At 39.3% G+C, this 17,089-nt stretch overlaps 1 protein-coding gene and 1 pseudogene across 1 annotated transcript; both read left to right on the plus strand.

Annotated features, from left to right (window-relative positions):
- Positions 1-653: 653 nt before the first annotated feature.
- On the plus strand, positions 654-7,955 carry LOC140758655 (cysteine-rich receptor-like protein kinase 19; annotated as a pseudogene).
- Positions 7,930-8,760, plus strand: LOC140759269 (G-type lectin S-receptor-like serine/threonine-protein kinase SD1-13). Its single transcript, XM_073095779.1, has 2 exons — positions 7,930-8,073; positions 8,217-8,760. Exons 1-2 carry the CDS (start codon positions 7,930-7,932, stop codon positions 8,523-8,525), a joined length of 453 nt encoding a protein of 150 aa, XP_072951880.1. The 3' UTR covers positions 8,526-8,760.
- Positions 8,761-17,089: the final 8,329 nt, after the last annotated feature.

The raw sequence follows: 17,089 nt of genomic DNA on the forward strand, positions 1-17,089 counted from the left end.
CCAATTCTGCACGCCCATCACCACCTCCCTGGAATCGGCTGGAGCAACTTAACCACACCATTGGCTAAGCTCAAAGATGCACTAGATGCCGGTGTCTAGGACCTTAATGATGATGTTGCACGATGTGGAATTGACGGCTTGGATTGGGATAGAGGTAAGATTGATGGGAGCTTGGAGATGCCTTGTTAAAGAAAGCACGGAAGAGGAGATATCTCCTACAAAGGAGTTGTCAGGGGTGAGAATAGTAGCAAATGTCTCGTTGGGTGATGGGTCGACAAAGGAGTGGGAGGGTAGAGAGAGCGAGGTTGTGGAAGTGGAAAGAGAGGACGGAGGTGTGGATGAGGCCAAAAGAAGAGATGATGAGAGTTTGGGGAAGAGACGATATTAAAGACTATTATGATTAGAGTTTTTATTATCATACTATTTATTAAATTTTAAATCCAATAATTCTAAATATATTATATATATAAAAAATATAAGCCTAATCAAGTTGAGTTTTAGCGAGCGAATGCTTACCCGACTTATTCAAAGCTCGAGCCAAGCCCACCAGACTCATGAGCCCACCGATTTTGGCAGATTTTTTTATAAAGGTATTCTTTCGCTCTGCTAGTGGCGATTCTCCGACATCAATTATCGTGTGCACGTTATAGAAGAATACTTGAAACTTTCCCCATTGACCGACTTGTCCCGACCTCCACCGTCCTCGTGCCCTCCGTTGCTATATCTTCTCATCGAATTAACAAGATAGCTTGCTGGGAAACAATGGCGTTCCCTCTCTTTTCCAGTTTATACCGGAAAAAATGGCTACTCCTCCTGCTATTCCTGCTCATCATACTCCATACTCCCACAACCAAATCACAAACAACAGGCGCCCCTGCCCTCCAGTACTGTTCACCGAATGAAAACTTCACAGCTAACAGCAGTTTCAAAGCCAACCTCGACTCACTCTTCAGCTCCCTCGCCTCGGACTCCGGCTACCCTGCCAAGGCAGCAGTTGGCCGACATCCTGACAAAGTGTACGGCTTAGCCTTGTGCCGAGATGGCTTGTCCCTCTCCCAGTGCCGGACGTGCCTCCATAATACGGTGCTTGAGATCCTCCGATGGTGCCCGCGTGGCAAGTCCTCGAATATCGAGCATGATAACTGCTATCTCCGCTACTCCAACAAGGACTTCTTCGGCTACTCAAATTCTTTGATTTACGGTCGGATTAATTCTGGTTCGCAATCAAAATGCCTCAACACTGCTAAATGAACGATTCATAAACCCGGCTTAATTTTCTTTCAGGTACAGGAGGCAAGAGTAAGCTCTGGATTATCATTACAACTACGTCTCTTGCATCACTCTTTTCTTTCTCCTTCCTGTGTTTCCTATGGATTAGAAGACAAAGACGGGCAAGTAAGTTCAAGGGATCGGCATCCTTGATAATAATCTTTGTGTAGTTGCATTTCTGACATGAAAATTAAAGGACTGCATGAATGATTAATTCAGGACAAAAGAAAGAAAAACTACAGGCTGGGCAGCAAATTCTTCGCATCAGAGCTGATGAACCAAGTAGGCTCTGGAGCAGTGAAAAGAACAGTTCAGAGTTTTCTTTGTACGATTTTTCTTAGACTGCAAATGCCACAAACCATTTTTCCTCTGAAAACAAACTTGGAGAAGGCGGATTTGGACCTGTTTACAAGGTACTTTCCTCACTCGTTTCACATGAGTTTTCTAATAAGAATCAATAGATAGAGAGTCATATAATAGACTTGTTATTATCCAATTCCGCATTAGAAGTAGATATATGAGTGTGTATATATTTAGTTTCTTAATTCTTATGGATATGAACAGAGAGTACTTGAACAGATTTCACCAAATAATTGACCATATTTGAGGGATTTCTTGTAATACATTACAGGGGCAATTGCCTGACGGTCTTGAGATTGCAGCTAAAAGACTTGGTGCTCGTTCCGGCCAAGGTCTTGTGGAGTTTAAGAACGAGATCCAAGTAATAGCCAAGCTTCAACATAGAAATCTAGTTGCTTTACTAGGTTATTGCATTCAAGGAGAAGAGAAGATATTAATCTACGAATACATGGCAAACAAAAGTTTGGACTTCTTTCTATTTGGTTTGTTCTCTTTAGACACCCCACTTATTTTGTAGTGATCTTTTAATTAGACTCGGCCCTTAGCTACATTTAATTTTTCTCAGACAAATCAAGAGGAGCAAAGTTAGACTGGGGTAAACGCTTTCGTATTATTGAAGGAATAGCTCAAGGAGTTCTTTATCTTCACGAGCACTCAAGGCTTCGTATCATCCATAGGGATCTAAAAGCAAGCAATATTCTCTTGGACCGTGATATGAACCCTAAGGTATCAGATTTTGGCATGGCTAGAATTTTTGGTTCAAATGAGACCCAAGCAAACACGAATAGGGTTGTCGGCACATAGTAAGTATATATAGCTCAACATGCTAGTGAGTGCATCAACTTTTTTAACCTCAATATTTCTGATAACACTTAATAGAATTAACTATCTTTCAGTGGTTATATGTCTCCTGAATATGCTTTCGGGGGTCTTTTCTCGATCAAATCCGATGTCTTTAGCTTTGGCGTATTGCTTCTTGAGATTGTTAGCGGAAAGAGGAATGCAGGTTCACATCAATATGGCAACTCTCTTAACTTACTTGGCTATGTGAGTAACCTTAAAATCTTCTTATTTACAGTATCGATCATTTGATTTATTTCATACTGAAATAGTTATTTGCTTTAGAAAAAGAAGACAAAGAAGTATTCTTAATAAGTGATGAACTTATCTCAGACATGAGAGCTGTGGGAAGAAGGCAAATGGTTTGAGCTTATAGATGCATCACTAGGTGATGAGTATGATAAAGATGAGATACTGAAATGCATTAATGTAGCGTTAATGTGTGTACAAGAGAATGCTATGGATCGACCCACCATGTTCAATGCCATCGCTATGCTAAGTGGCGAGAGTATAAGTCTGCCTGATCCTAAACAGCCGGCTTTCTTCAATCTGATGATCACTACTGAAGTAGAGGAGTTATTAGGCCTAGCAGGGACTTTTAGTGTAAACAACGTTACAATCACAGCTCCATATGGTCGATGATATTAATTTATGTAAAGAGTAGTATTGACCAAATTTGAAAGGCAAAGGAGAAAAAAAAAAAGAGTATTATTCATGTAAAATTGTAGTGTGATGGGTTTTCATGGCTTGTGAATGCCACACATAAACGACTAGAAAAAAAAGGAGAGTTTATGGCAACGGTTACCTAGAAAAAAAAGATGCTAATTGTAGAGAACTTTAAATACCTAAGATAATCACAAATATGAATAACAAATCAATGCAAACCGTAAAGAGAAAAGAGGTGAAGACACGGTTTACGTGGTTCGGTGATATGCCTACATCCATAGGTGGAGCAATCTTCAATTCACTATGCAAATATTCAAATATAAAGAGTTTATAACTTTAATCTCTCTCTAAACAATGGTGGCTCTCCCCTACAAGTTTTTCTCTCTTACAAAATGCCCATACAAAACCCTAAAACTCAACATTTCTATTTATAGGGACGGTTCACATTGAGTTTTTCCGCGTTGCGTTCGAACGCCTTCGGGGGCGCGTTCGAACGCGCCCAATATTAAAGCAGCAGAACTAAAAGGGCGTTCGAAAACGCCTAGTGCAAACGCAGACTGACGTTCGAACACCTACAGAAATAACTGCTCTCGGATTGGCTCGCGTTCAAATTATATGCAAATTTTTCAATAGCAACTTGGGTCGTAGCATACCAAGCAAATATATAATTTTGTTAATATCAATTAAGCCGGACGTCTATTCATACTCAGGAGGTAATAAATTACAACTTAATAATCCAAACTTTACTACTATAAAAATTAAAATTTTCGTTTAGTATTTTAGGTAAAAACATATGTCTAAGTGCATCTTCCGGGATACATTTATAATTATTCTATTTGACGCACTAACAAACTTTTAGATTAAAGAAATAATAAATAGTTGATGGAATTCTATTCTGTTGCTGCTCTTTCGCTCTGCCATTGGTGAATCTCCAACATCAATTATAGCGTACACGTTGTAGAAGAAGACTTCGAAACTTCCTAAGAATTAATTATCATTACCTGAGGCCATGACTAAGAATTGCAATAGTATTCTAGTATTCTGGAAGTATTTCATTAAAGATATGAGACTTTCTAGGAATTCTTTCGAAGCCCCTAAGATATATAATATTCTGAATGACGAAGGTCAGCTCTCGATTAAATATCTACCTTCTCATCAAATAACAAGATAGCTTGCTACTGGGAAACAATGGCGTCGTTCCTTCTCTTTCCTAGTTTGTACCCGAAGCTACTTACTACTCCTGCTCATTATACACCATAGTCCCACAACCAAGACACAAAACACCGGACTTCCTAGAGTTGAAACTATGTGAGATGGATGGGGACTGCAGAGCTAACAATGCTTTCAAAGCCAACCTCAAGTCACTCTTGTTAAAAATATTGTGTATTTGATATGCATATTTTATTAATTTTAAACTCAGATTTTAGTGGGATCCACACATTAGTGATGATGGGTTAACATGAAATTAAAAAATCTCAAATAGTACTTTTATGTTATATATTCATTTACTCAAATCCATAAAGAGAAGTGAATAAAAATTGGCTTTAAAATTAATATAATAACATTAAAATAAAGAAAATTAAGTGTAATACTATATTAGATATTTAAGAAATGTTAATATGATATACAACACGCGAGCACAACCATAAATAGAATGATCTGTATGTCTTGATAGTACGCGACGCCTCCCTAGTGATGGTACTCGACACCTCCCCAGTAATAGTACCCAATGCCTCCCAAGTGATAATATTCGACACCTCCCAAGTGAAGGGGTTTCAGAGAGTGGGTGAAGGGTTTGTGAGAGCGATAGCTGATGTTTGGAGACAGTGTGAGTAAGTTAGGTTATGCTAGGTTAAATATTTAATATATATATATATATTGACGGGTTGATTCGACCCGACCCGACCCGACCCATCTACTTAAACGAGTCAAACGGGTAAGTATTCTAAACTTAAACATGTCCCAATTATTAAACTGGTTGGGTAGATTGATCCGTTGATGACCTAAACTCAATTAGAGTAATTCCAAATTCGATTAAGAGCCATGTAATCGTATTGGGTTACCTGGTCGGGTTAATTTTTGCCACCCTTAATACCTATCGGCCTAATGGTGCATACGGAGCTAAATATATTGCATACATAAATATAACATTGCATGCATTACATACATAAAATATTATATTTTATTTACAATCTATTCTATTATCATACTTTAAATCAAATCGAAGAGTATTCTAATAAATTATTCTTCTTTACTTTCACTTTATATTACATTAAACATAATTATTACATTATTATCCCATAATACTAAGTAAACATAAAAGTAGTTATTCCTAAAATAAATTTTATATTTTAGTAGTAACAATTTCTATATGTTATTTTTTTTTTCACCTTTATTCCTAATGTGAACAATACGCTTAGAGCATTCATTTGATAATCCTTTACTTGTTGACTGTCAATCCTTTATAACAAAAAAGTCTCCCTTCATGTTTCCTTTCTTCTCTCTTTCCCTATGAATCTTTTTTACACGTGTTCTTATAAGCTTTTCTTTTCAGAAAAAAAAAAAGAAAAGAAAAAAGAGAGCAAATGTGACAATGAGAGGGGAGTTTTTTCAGAATAATTGCAAGATGCAGCTTTGTAATGTGCAAAATGTGTATGACATTGTGTAGGGATAACTTTAACACATTTTATCTTTATAGTGGCATCTTTATTTTATTAAGGATAAATATGGCACTTCCAAGAATATATAGAGAGAATAGTGATAATCTAAACTATCAGTGGTGTAGACGACTCCTTGTGTATTCTCCAACATAAACTATTAACGTACTCACTATAGAAGAAGACTTGAAACTTCCCCATCGACGGACTTCTGGTGTTGTCATGCCCAACTAAAATTTTGGTTGCTGTGCGAACTAACGAACCGATCTGTAACATGCTGCTAGGAAACAACGGCGTCATTCCTCTCGTTTTCCTCCTCGTACAATTCCTGCTCGTCGTACTCCTTAGTTCCGCAACCAAATCACTAACACCGTTGAACTCCTGCGGGGCGGAAGGGCACTACACCGCAAACAACTCTTTCGAAGCCAACCTCAGGTCACTCTTCCGCACCCTCCTCGCCTCAGATGTCTCCTTCTGTCATGTCAAGATGGCAGCTGGCCAAAATGCTGACAAAGTGTACCGCTTAACCTTTTGCCGAGGTAACTTGTCCGTCGACCAGTGCTGGACATGTCTCAAGGCGGACATGCAAGAGATCGTCAAGCAGTGCGGCAGTTACTGCTTCCTCCGCTGCTCCGACGAGGATTTCTTGGCCTACTCGGAATCAGGTGATTCTTTTACAGCTTGTTTGGTTGAAAAGGCTACGGAACCGCAACTGTTCAATGACGCGTTTAGGCAAAATGCTTGAAGACTGCTTAGTCAACAATTCATAATTCCAGTCTACGGACTGTTCTTCTTCTTCTTCTTCTTCAAAAAAAAAAAAACATTCATAATTCTGGCTTTTGTTTTAGGTAGAGGAGGCAATATTAAGCTCTGGATTACCTTTACAATTGCATCATCTCTTCTATCGTTCTTTTCTTTCTCCTTCCTGTGTTTTCTATGGATTGAAAGAAAAGGACGGGCAAGTAAGTTTAAGGGATCGACATCCTTGATATTTTATCTTGGTGTAGTTGCATCTGTGACATGAAAATTAAGGGGACTGCATGAATGATTCAGGACAAAAGAAAGAAAAACTACGTGATGAACAGCAAATTCTTAGCATCAAAACCGATGAACCAAGTAGGCTCTGGAGCAGTGAAGAGAACAGTTCAGAGTTTACTTTTTACGATTTTTCTCAGATAGCAAATGCCACGAATCATTTTTCCTCCGAAAACTTACTTGGAGAAGGCGGATTTGGACCTGTGTACAAGGTAGTATATGTAACCTTTTCTTACACGTTTCACATCCACTAAAAAATGCATTTCCTCAAGCATTTTCTTGAAGTTTAATTTTCATCATGTTCAAGTTTTCCATTAAGAAAATATGAAGTAGATATATTATTGTCTAATTCCACATTAGAAGTAGATATATGTGTGCAAGTATATCTAATTTCTTACGGACATGAACAAAGGATACTTGAACTGATTTTCCCAACTAATTGACAATATTGAGGGCTTTCCGTGATAATGATAGGGCCAATTGGCTGAGGGTCTTGAGATTGCAGCTAAAAGACTTGGTGCTCGTTCCCGCCAGGGTCTTGTGGAGTTTAAGAACGAGATCCAAGTAATTACCAAGCTTCAACATATAAATCTAGTTGCTTTACTTGGTTATTGCATTCAAGGAGAAGAGAAGATATTGATCTACGAATACATGTCAAACAAAAGCTTGGACTTCTTCCTATTTGGTTTGTTCTCATTGGACACTTCAATTATTTTCTACTTATCTTTTAATTAGACTGGTCCTCAACAGCTTCTAACTTTTCTCAGACCAAACAAGAGGAGCATTGTTAGACTGGTGTAAGCGCTTTCGTATTATTGAAGGAATAGCTCAAGGGATTCTTTATCTTCACAAGTACTCAAGACTTCGTATCGTCCATAGAGATATAAAAGCGAGCAACATTCTCTTGGACCATGATATGAATCCTAAGATATCAGATTTTGGCGTGGCTAAAATTTTTGGCTCAAATGAGACCCAAGCAAATACAAACAGAATTGTTGGTACTTAGTAAGTATATAGCTCAACATGCTAGTGCGTTTAACTTTTTTAACCACAATATTTTGGTTAACATTCTATAGAATTAACTATGTGTTTTAGTGGTTATATGTCTCCTGAATATGCTTTCAAGGGTCTGTTCTCGATCAAATCTGATATCTTTAGCTTTGGAGTATTGCTTCTTGAGATAGTGAGCGGAAAGAGGAATGCAGGTTTCCACCAATATGGCAACTCTATTAACCTACTTGGCTATGTGAGTGGTCTTACAATCTTCTTATTTATAGCATCGTTTGATTTATTTCATAACGAAATGGTTGATTTATTATCTTCCCTGGTTTGCTTTAGAAAAAGGAAATAGAGGAGTATTTCTAATTAGTGTAATGAAACTTATCTCAGACATGGGAGCTATGGAATGAAGGCAAATGGCTTGAGCTTATAGGTGCATCACTCGGTGATGAGTACGACAAAGATGAGATACTAAAATGCATTAATATAGCATTAATGTGCGTGCAAGAGAATGCCATGGATCGACCCACCATGTCCAATGTCATTGCTATGCTAAGTGGCGAGAGTACAAATCTGCCTAATCCTAAGCAGCCAGCTTTCCTCAAACTGATGACCACTAATGAAGAAGAGGAGCCACTAGAACTAAGAAGTATTTATAGCATAAACAACGTGACAATCACAACGCCATATGGTCGATAATTTTAGTTTATGAAAAGAGTAATATTGAGCAAATTTGAATGCAGGCAATGGAGTGTGAAGTCACACATATAGGAGGACTAGGAAAAAAGAAGAGAGTTTATGACAATGGTGATAGGGCTCAGCTTAGACTGAACCCAAGGTGGAGGCCGGTCGGCTTGGGCTTGCTTCAGCCATGGGTGCAACCCAATTATTTTAATAAGCCTATATTTTATTTTAAACCCTGTTGTTATGTTAATCAATTTATAGCCCTTGTTGTTTTAATTTGATTAGCTTGCTTCTCTTGAGTGGAACAAGATTGGACTAGCCAAGCCAATTAGAAGTGGCTATTGCGCACTGTTTTGGACTATTTCATAATATTTTCTAATTTTGAATCCCTTCTCATCTCTCCCTCTCCTCTCTCTAAGTCGAGAATCCCACGATCAATGGTCGTGGCCGCCACCACCATTGGACTACCCTTTCATCCGATCGACCCCGCTCATCCCAGAAAAATGGCCACCTAATCTCTCCCCCACGCTCGTCATCACCATTTTCCCATTAGCCCCATCCATTATGTTTTTGGTTACTATTTTTAATTATAGTTTTTGATCTAATCAGCCAAACATCGTAATCTTAGATCTTGTAAGTGGAAATTGGAATTTCTATATGTTATTCAATCAACAATTCTGTACAAATACATAGAGAAAAGAAAATCTAATAAAGGAAAGTTACAGCTATATTATAATTACTATGATTTCTTTCCTTTAACACGCCTCCTCAAGTTGGAGCATATACATCTAACATGCCCAACTTGTTACATATACTCTCAATTTGTGCTTTTCGAAGTGGCTTGGTTAGGATGTCTGCAAGCTGAATATCCGTTCGAACATGAATCAGTCGGATGCATGGAGGGTGAGAAGTTGTGCTTATAACAAAATCCCGAACAAGGTGGCAATCTACCTCGATGTGTTTGGTTCGCTCATGAAAGACCTGATTCTTGGTTATGTGCATTGCTGCTTGGTTATCGCAATGTAGTGTCATCGAATCATCGTGGTGAACATCTAGTTCATTGAGTAAACACTTCATCCAAACTAGCTCACAAGAAGTATTTGCCATTGCACGGTATTCTGACTCTGCACTAAATCGAGCCACAACATTCTATTTCTTACTCTTCCAAAAAACAAGGTTCCCACCAAAGAAGACACAAGCTCCAGTAGTGGACCTCCGACTGGTAGGACAGCCTGCCTAATCAGCATCTGGGAAACCTGTTATCCTGTCATGGTATACTAGCCCTCTTCCTAGAGATCCGTTGAGATACCTGAGGATCCAAACAGCAGCATCCCAATGTGTAGTGCGAGGGTTTGACATGAACTGACTCACGACACTCACCGAATAAGAAATGCCAGGCCGAGTAACTATCAAATAATTTAGTTTGCCAACCAGTCTTCGATATCTCTCAGGATCATGTTAAGCTCTCCGTCCTCTGGTAAGCTTAGCCTCAGGGACCATCGATGAATCAACGGGTTTGCATCTAAGCAACTCGCTTTCTGAGAGCATATCCAGTACATACTTCCTCTGATAGATGAGAAGCTTGCCATGAGACTATAATACCTTAATGCCGAGAAAGTACTCGAGTTTGCCAAGGTCAATAGTCTAAAATTGCTTGCTCAATAATTTCTTCAGAGTAGAGATCCCATTATCATCATCACTAGTAATGATGAGATCATCCACATATGCGACTAAAATTATGGTCTTTCCCTTCAAGTGCTTGTAGAAAACCGAGTGATCATTGGCACTTCTGGTCATGCTGAAATGACTGAGAGCTTGAGATAGATGACCAAACCAAGCTCGAGGAGATTGTTTGAGACCATACAATGATTTTCACAAGTGACAGACTTTGGATATCTCATCCTGAAAAATAAATTCAGGTGGCTGAGTCATATATACCTTCTCCTCAAGGATGCCATTGAGAAATGCATTCTTGACATCGAGTTGGTATAGTGGCCAATGATGAGTAGCAGCTAGAGCCATACAGATGCGAACAGATACCATCTTGGCAACAGGAGAGAAGGTCTCATCATAGTCAATGCCATAGGACTAAGAGTAACTTTTTACAACCAATCGAGTTTTAAGTCAATGAAGCGACCCATCGGGATGAACCTAAACTATGAAGACTCACTTGCAACCGATTGCCTGTTTTCCACGAGGGAGAGGACAAAGATCCCAAATCTTATTTTTTATAGAGCTGACATTTCATCTTGCATAACACTAAACCACCCCGAATGTTGCAGAGCTTTTGTCACATTCTTAGAAACAAAGTAACTATCAAGACGGGTAGTAAAGGCGTGGTGATCGGTGGACAAGGCTGCATAGGTACAAAAGTGATCGAGGGGATATCTGATACTAGGACAGTTGCGTGATACTTTACGGAGGGCAATAGGAAGATCATGATCTGAGGTATGAGATGGAGGGCTAAAAGTAGGGATTGGTGGTGGACTAGATGATGTAGGTTCAGATTCAGTGGTTGGGTCAAGATGTACAAGTAATGTTACGGGAGATGCACAAGTCTCATGATCCACCATTCATAGGAATTGAAGAAGAATGGATCAGAATTTTAGGATATTGTAGAATAGATATGACCGGTGCAGGAGTGGAAGAAGTACCAGACTTAGAATTTAAGTAGTATGGTTCAGACTCCAGAAATGTAACATTAGGTGATATAAAGTATCATCTACTAGTAGGACTATAACACCGATAACCTTTTTGAGTCCCAGAATAACCCACAAAGATACATATATGTATATGATACCCACAGACGCAACCAAAAATCTTAGGTGGAACAGAAAATAAAGGTGCAGATGGGTATAAGAATTTATATGGTATCACACCATCAAGTATAGAAGATGGCATGCGGTTTATCAGGTAAAACGTAGTTAAAATCGCATCAACCTAGAAGAGATGAGGAACATGTCCATGAATCATCATAGTGCAAGCCACCTCAAGAATGTGTCTATTCTTTCTTTCGGCTACTCCATTTTGTTAAGATGTATAAGCATATGATGATTCATGGATGATACCATTATCAGTCATATACTGCACAAATTCATTTGTAAAATATTCTTTCGCATTGTCATTATGAAGAGTTTTAACAATGGTTTTGAACTAAGTTTTCACAAAAGAACAAAAGGCTAAAAATTTTTGCAAAGATTTCTTGTCTAGATTTAATAACAAAGATCCAAGTTGCTTAAGAGAAATCATCCACAAAAGTAACAAAATATCAAAAATCCGATATAGATTTAACTGAGCAAGGACCCCAAACATCAAAATGCACTAAAACAAAAAGGCTGTCTGACCAACTAATGACTCTAGGTGGATGAGAAGCATGAACATGCTTTCCCTGGATACAAGACTCACAAACTAATTCAGAAATAGATTGAAATTCATGATGTATCTTCTTCAATACCTGAAAAGATGGATGGCCCAACTGATAATGAACCTCCTTAGCATTACTAATACTTAGGTATGCCACTCGCTGAGGTGAACTCTTCATGTAATACAGACCTTTGTCCTTATATGCAGTGCCAATCAACTTGTTCATCCCTAGTTCTTGAAAGGTGCATTTAGTTGGAGTAAAGGTAATTGAGCAATATAACTGTTTCGTTATTTTGCTTATTGACATAAGATTTTCAGGAAAAGTAGGGACATATAAGATTGATGATAAGGGCATGTTTTGTGAAATTTGGGTGGATCCAACTCCTTCTATATTGCAAGTAGAGCCATTGGCTATTTGGACAGGAGGTTGTGAGGTAGTGGCAAGTCCTAATAGTATACTTTTGTTACCAGTCATGTGGTCAGTAGCACCTAAATCAACAATCCATGATGGTTTTGATGCTATAAAATAGTTGGAAGTCATACCTGGGTGGGATAAAGTAGCTCTCGGAGACTATGGCTGAGAGGTCATGTCGGCACAAGAGAAGCCCAGCTGCTCAAGTCACTGAACAAGTGTAGCAACTTCATCTGAATTGGTGCATTTGCTGGGTGATTGATCGACAGTGGCAACCTAAGCATGAGGAGGGCGTGGTGAACCCTTAGGGCGCTTTGGGCAGTCCCACTTCATATGACCCCACTCCTTGCAATAATGACACTGCACATTCTTATTACTACTAGAATTGGAAGTGCCCCCAACTCCTTTTTCTCCTTTCACAAATGACCGACTTGTGTTCTTGCCTTTGTAAGAGTTGGCCGCCGATGCTGAGTTTTCAGTAATAGTTGATGAACCATTTTCATTAGATGGAAACATCTCCCGCAGAAGATGATAAGTAGCAACAATGATGGTCTAATTGTCTGACCAAGAAGGATTGGTCATGCTGAGGAGTATCTAGATGACATACCTCCAATAAACGTGAGAGTGTTTAGCTGATCCCATTGAGTGACTAAGTCTGTACCAAAGGGAAACAATTCTCTTATCTCATCATGTTAGGTTTTTATTTGTTGGCAATTATGTATAAAATATTCTAAGTGTATTTTTTTATGTATATGAGATTTACACAAGTCTAGAATATCTCTGGTTTGAAGAATTGCAAGATTATTGGAGAAAAGCCGTTTGAGTTCACACCGCGTTCACAAACGCGTTCGAACACGAAATCTATGTTTACACAGACAGAGAGCCACGTTCACAAACGCGTTCGGACGCGGGTACTACATTCACACAGACAGAGAGCCGCATTCACAAACACGTTTGAACGCGGGTACAGCGTTCACACAGACCGAGAGCAGCGTTCACAAACGCGTTCGAACGCAACCTGAAGAATTCAAGCTATCGCGTTCGAACGCACTTGGGCCCATTCAAACGCACCTAAGATCAAGTCAGGCCGTTCGAACGCACCCGGGCCGCGTTTGAATGCACCTATAAAGTTTACAATTTGTTTGATTTTCATGAGTACGGATAAGACTTGGATTTGACTCTATCTTGGAGATCATATATAAGGACTGTGTTGCCCTAACTCTAGGGTGGTTGAAGAAGATTATTCAAGAAGACTTTTTGAGGCTACATCGGTTCTTCAACGAACAAGGTTCTATTCAGCACCTATGAAGTTTGCAATTTGTTGGATTTTCGTGAGTACGGATAAGACTTGAATTTGGCTCTATCTTGGAGATCATATATAAGGACTGTGTTGCCCTAACTCTAGGGTGGTTGAAGAAGATTATTCAAGGAGACTTTTTGAGACTACATCGGTTCTTCAACGAACAAGGTTCTATTCATCTATAAGAATTTAATCTTTCGTCTTAAAGGCTATCTAGACGAAAGATCAATTTCGAGGGCTACTGAGATTGGACTTTAATCACAAGAAGCAGTGAATCGTGGGTTCTAACGATCAAGACTGAGAGAAACAAAATCATTTGGATCGACAGGTTGTTTTGTGAGTCAGTGTTGTAACTGCTAATATTCTAGTGATTGGTTTTGATCCGAGTTTGGATCCGTGGTTTTTTTTCCGTTTGGATTTTTTCACGTTAAAATCTTGGCGTTCATCTCTACTTTTGTTTTTAATATTTCTTCCGATTTTTACTTAAGCGAACGAACAATATCATTGCCTAAAGGTTAGATACATACGTGTGTCTAGGGGTTTTTTCACATCAGATATCTTCTTGAATTTGGTGAAGTACTCGGTAAGAGTTGCATCACCTTGTTCACACCTTGCATATGCCTAAGAAATTGCATATGCATGCGCCATGCTTGTCTTTTTTGAGTATGTAGCTCGGAGATGATCCCACATTTTCTTGATAGTTTTGAAGGTGTGTACAGTGGACTAAATATCAGACTCCATCGCATTCCACAGGATCATGCGAATAGAGCTATCCTCAGCTTTCCAATCATTAGTATTTTGTGGTTCTTCTGTTAGATATTTTTCATTTCGAAAGGAATCTAACCCAGTCTCAACAAATGTAGACCATTGTTCCTAATTAGAGATAGAGAGGTTAACAGGAATTTTTAGTTGCTGCTGTGTAGATATGAGTTGTAAAATCATGGGTACAATTTGAGTGGCAGACACTTGATTATTCTCCATTTAAAGGTAAATAACTATTATTTCGGGGTCAGAACTATAAAACGACCATTAGTGGAAATTGGAATTTCTATATGTTATTCAATTAATAATTCTGTACAAATATACAGAGAAAACAAAATCTAATAAAAGAAAGTTACAGCTATATTATAATTACAATGGTTTCTTTCCTTTAACGAATCTATTGGATTCCTCTCTTCTAGAGGAACAAAGTATCAAAATGTTATGAGGTTCTAATGGTTAGATCTCCTTAAATCTCACTTGAAAAATTTACCCTAGAATCCTTCCAAATACCGTTAGGGATTGTATCAAGCCAATTCCTAACAACTTTGGTATCACTGCATCATCAGTCTTCGGCGTGCTTTCCCTACATGGCAACGACCAGATATGTGGCTCGGAGAAAAAAAGGTATCATGGAAGAGACACCCAACTATGGTCGATCGACCACCCCCTCCACCCGTGGATGAACCCCACCGTGGGGAGATGACACCAGCGACTCCTTCCAGCATTCCAACCATTAGCGATGCTGACATAGCCCTCCTCATGCAAGCTCTTATCACCAAAACCACAGAGAATACTACTGGGTTGAGGAGGATGAGTGAGAAGTAAGATCGGATGATCGAGAGCATGAATCTATTGATGCTGGAGGGCTCCAACCATAGAGCGACAGCAAAACTACCACGAGCTCAAGCGGAGGCACCTCCATGGAGTGAAGCCTTGCTGCCCATCAATGTGGAACTCAGGGTTGAGCACATGACAACCCCTGGACCAGCCATGGTGGAGCCGATTCATCATCCCGCACCAAACGGGTGCTAACCGATGACGGCTATCCTCCCGTCAAGATTGTTTGTTCATGAGGTCGATATCACAAGGAATTATGTGATTAGTTGCTCCAGAGTGTCAGGATACCAAGTGGGATCAATGGGATCAACAAACTATATAGCAGCAAAGGCTTTGTGTAGTCTGGGAGGTATCATCCTCCTAAGCAAAATAATGATTAGCCTTGTGATTAGGAAGGCCACATTTGTAGCAAATCACTTGTGAAGATACAGAACGACCACGAGACCTCCTCGAGTCCCACGATAAGGTGGACCACAACCATGAGATGGGGCAAAGTAACCCCGACCACATCGATGTTGAGGCTTGCGACCTCTCCCTCGAGTATAATGAATATAGAACCAAGTGCAGTAGCAGTTTGATGGGCGACTTGATGCTGAGGCACAGTTCATGATCAAGGAGGCCATAAGCCTCATCAATAGTAGAATTGTCACTACAAGGATTGATGGTAGAGCCTACGGGATCATACTCAGGACCAAGTCCAGGAGTAATACATAGAACCAAATCATCAATCACTCTTGACTGGCCGGTTTGCCAGAGCCAGAGCCAACATCTTGCCATGTTGAAAAAAAGAAGAAAAAGAAACTCAACAACTGATTTTGGCCCTTTTGGACAAAAAAACTGCAGCTTGGTTTTCATGTTTTGAACACGAGCACAGGTATAGGACCCATATACCTTTTCTAGGGTGATCCATACATCCCTACTAGTTTCTTGGTTAATGATTTGAGAGAAAACAACATTAAACCAACCTAAGACCAATTGGACAGTTCCTGCGACAAGTCCAAGAACACCATGACTTCGAAGAATGGGAGTAACTTGAGTTTCTCACAGGAGGTAGTTATTGGCCGAGAGCCTGGTTGAGACTTCTTGTGAGATGGACTTGATAATGGGCAGGGAAGCTTCAGTTGAAGGTAGAATATTGGAGGTGCTGGAAGAAGAAGCTGCACTAGCCATAGAGAAAGGGGAAAAAAGCAACTTGATTAGAGGAGGGATAAGACTAAAAATACCATGTAGAAGCTCTCAGGATTCGAAATGATCCCCTTATCTTTCATGGGACTCACGTATCTTTATTATCTAGTATTTGTTGGTACAACCAAAGAGATAAAATGTTACAATAGAAGGATAAGAGAGAGCTGACAACAGATGGTTACAGTTGACGATGACTAATTCTATATAATATTCCAATAGATATAAGGGGCAAAAGTTACATTTTTTATACAATTTACCTACGTTCAAAAGCAGATAAAAATTATTAATCGACTATAAAAGATAAAAGAATGCATTCTTGTTCATCATACTTCATACTCCTCTTGTCCTATTATGTGTATTCCCGCTGTGCAACGAATGCAGACTACTTAAATAATAGTACTTTTGTTAGGTTTTTTATTTATTGGCAATTTTGTACAAAATATTCTAAGTGTATTCTTTCATGTATTTGAGCTTTACACAAGTCTAGAATATCACTGGTGTGAAGAATTGCAAGATCATTGGAGAAAAGCCTCGTGTTCTCACCGCGTTCACAAACGCGTTCGAACGCGGGCACTGCGTTCACACAGACAGAGAGCCGCGTTCACAAACGCGTTCGAACGCGGGTACTGCGTTCACACAGACCGAGAGCAGCGTTCACAAACGCGTTCGAACGCGGGTACTGCGTTCACACAGACCGAGAGCAGCGTTCACAAACGCGTT

The sequence above is a fragment of the Typha angustifolia genome, chromosome 4 (assembly GCF_048772165.1).
Source record: "Typha angustifolia cultivar Huaian chromosome 4, ASM4877216v1, whole genome shotgun sequence".
Classification (NCBI taxonomy): Eukaryota; Viridiplantae; Streptophyta; class Magnoliopsida; order Poales; family Typhaceae; genus Typha; species Typha angustifolia.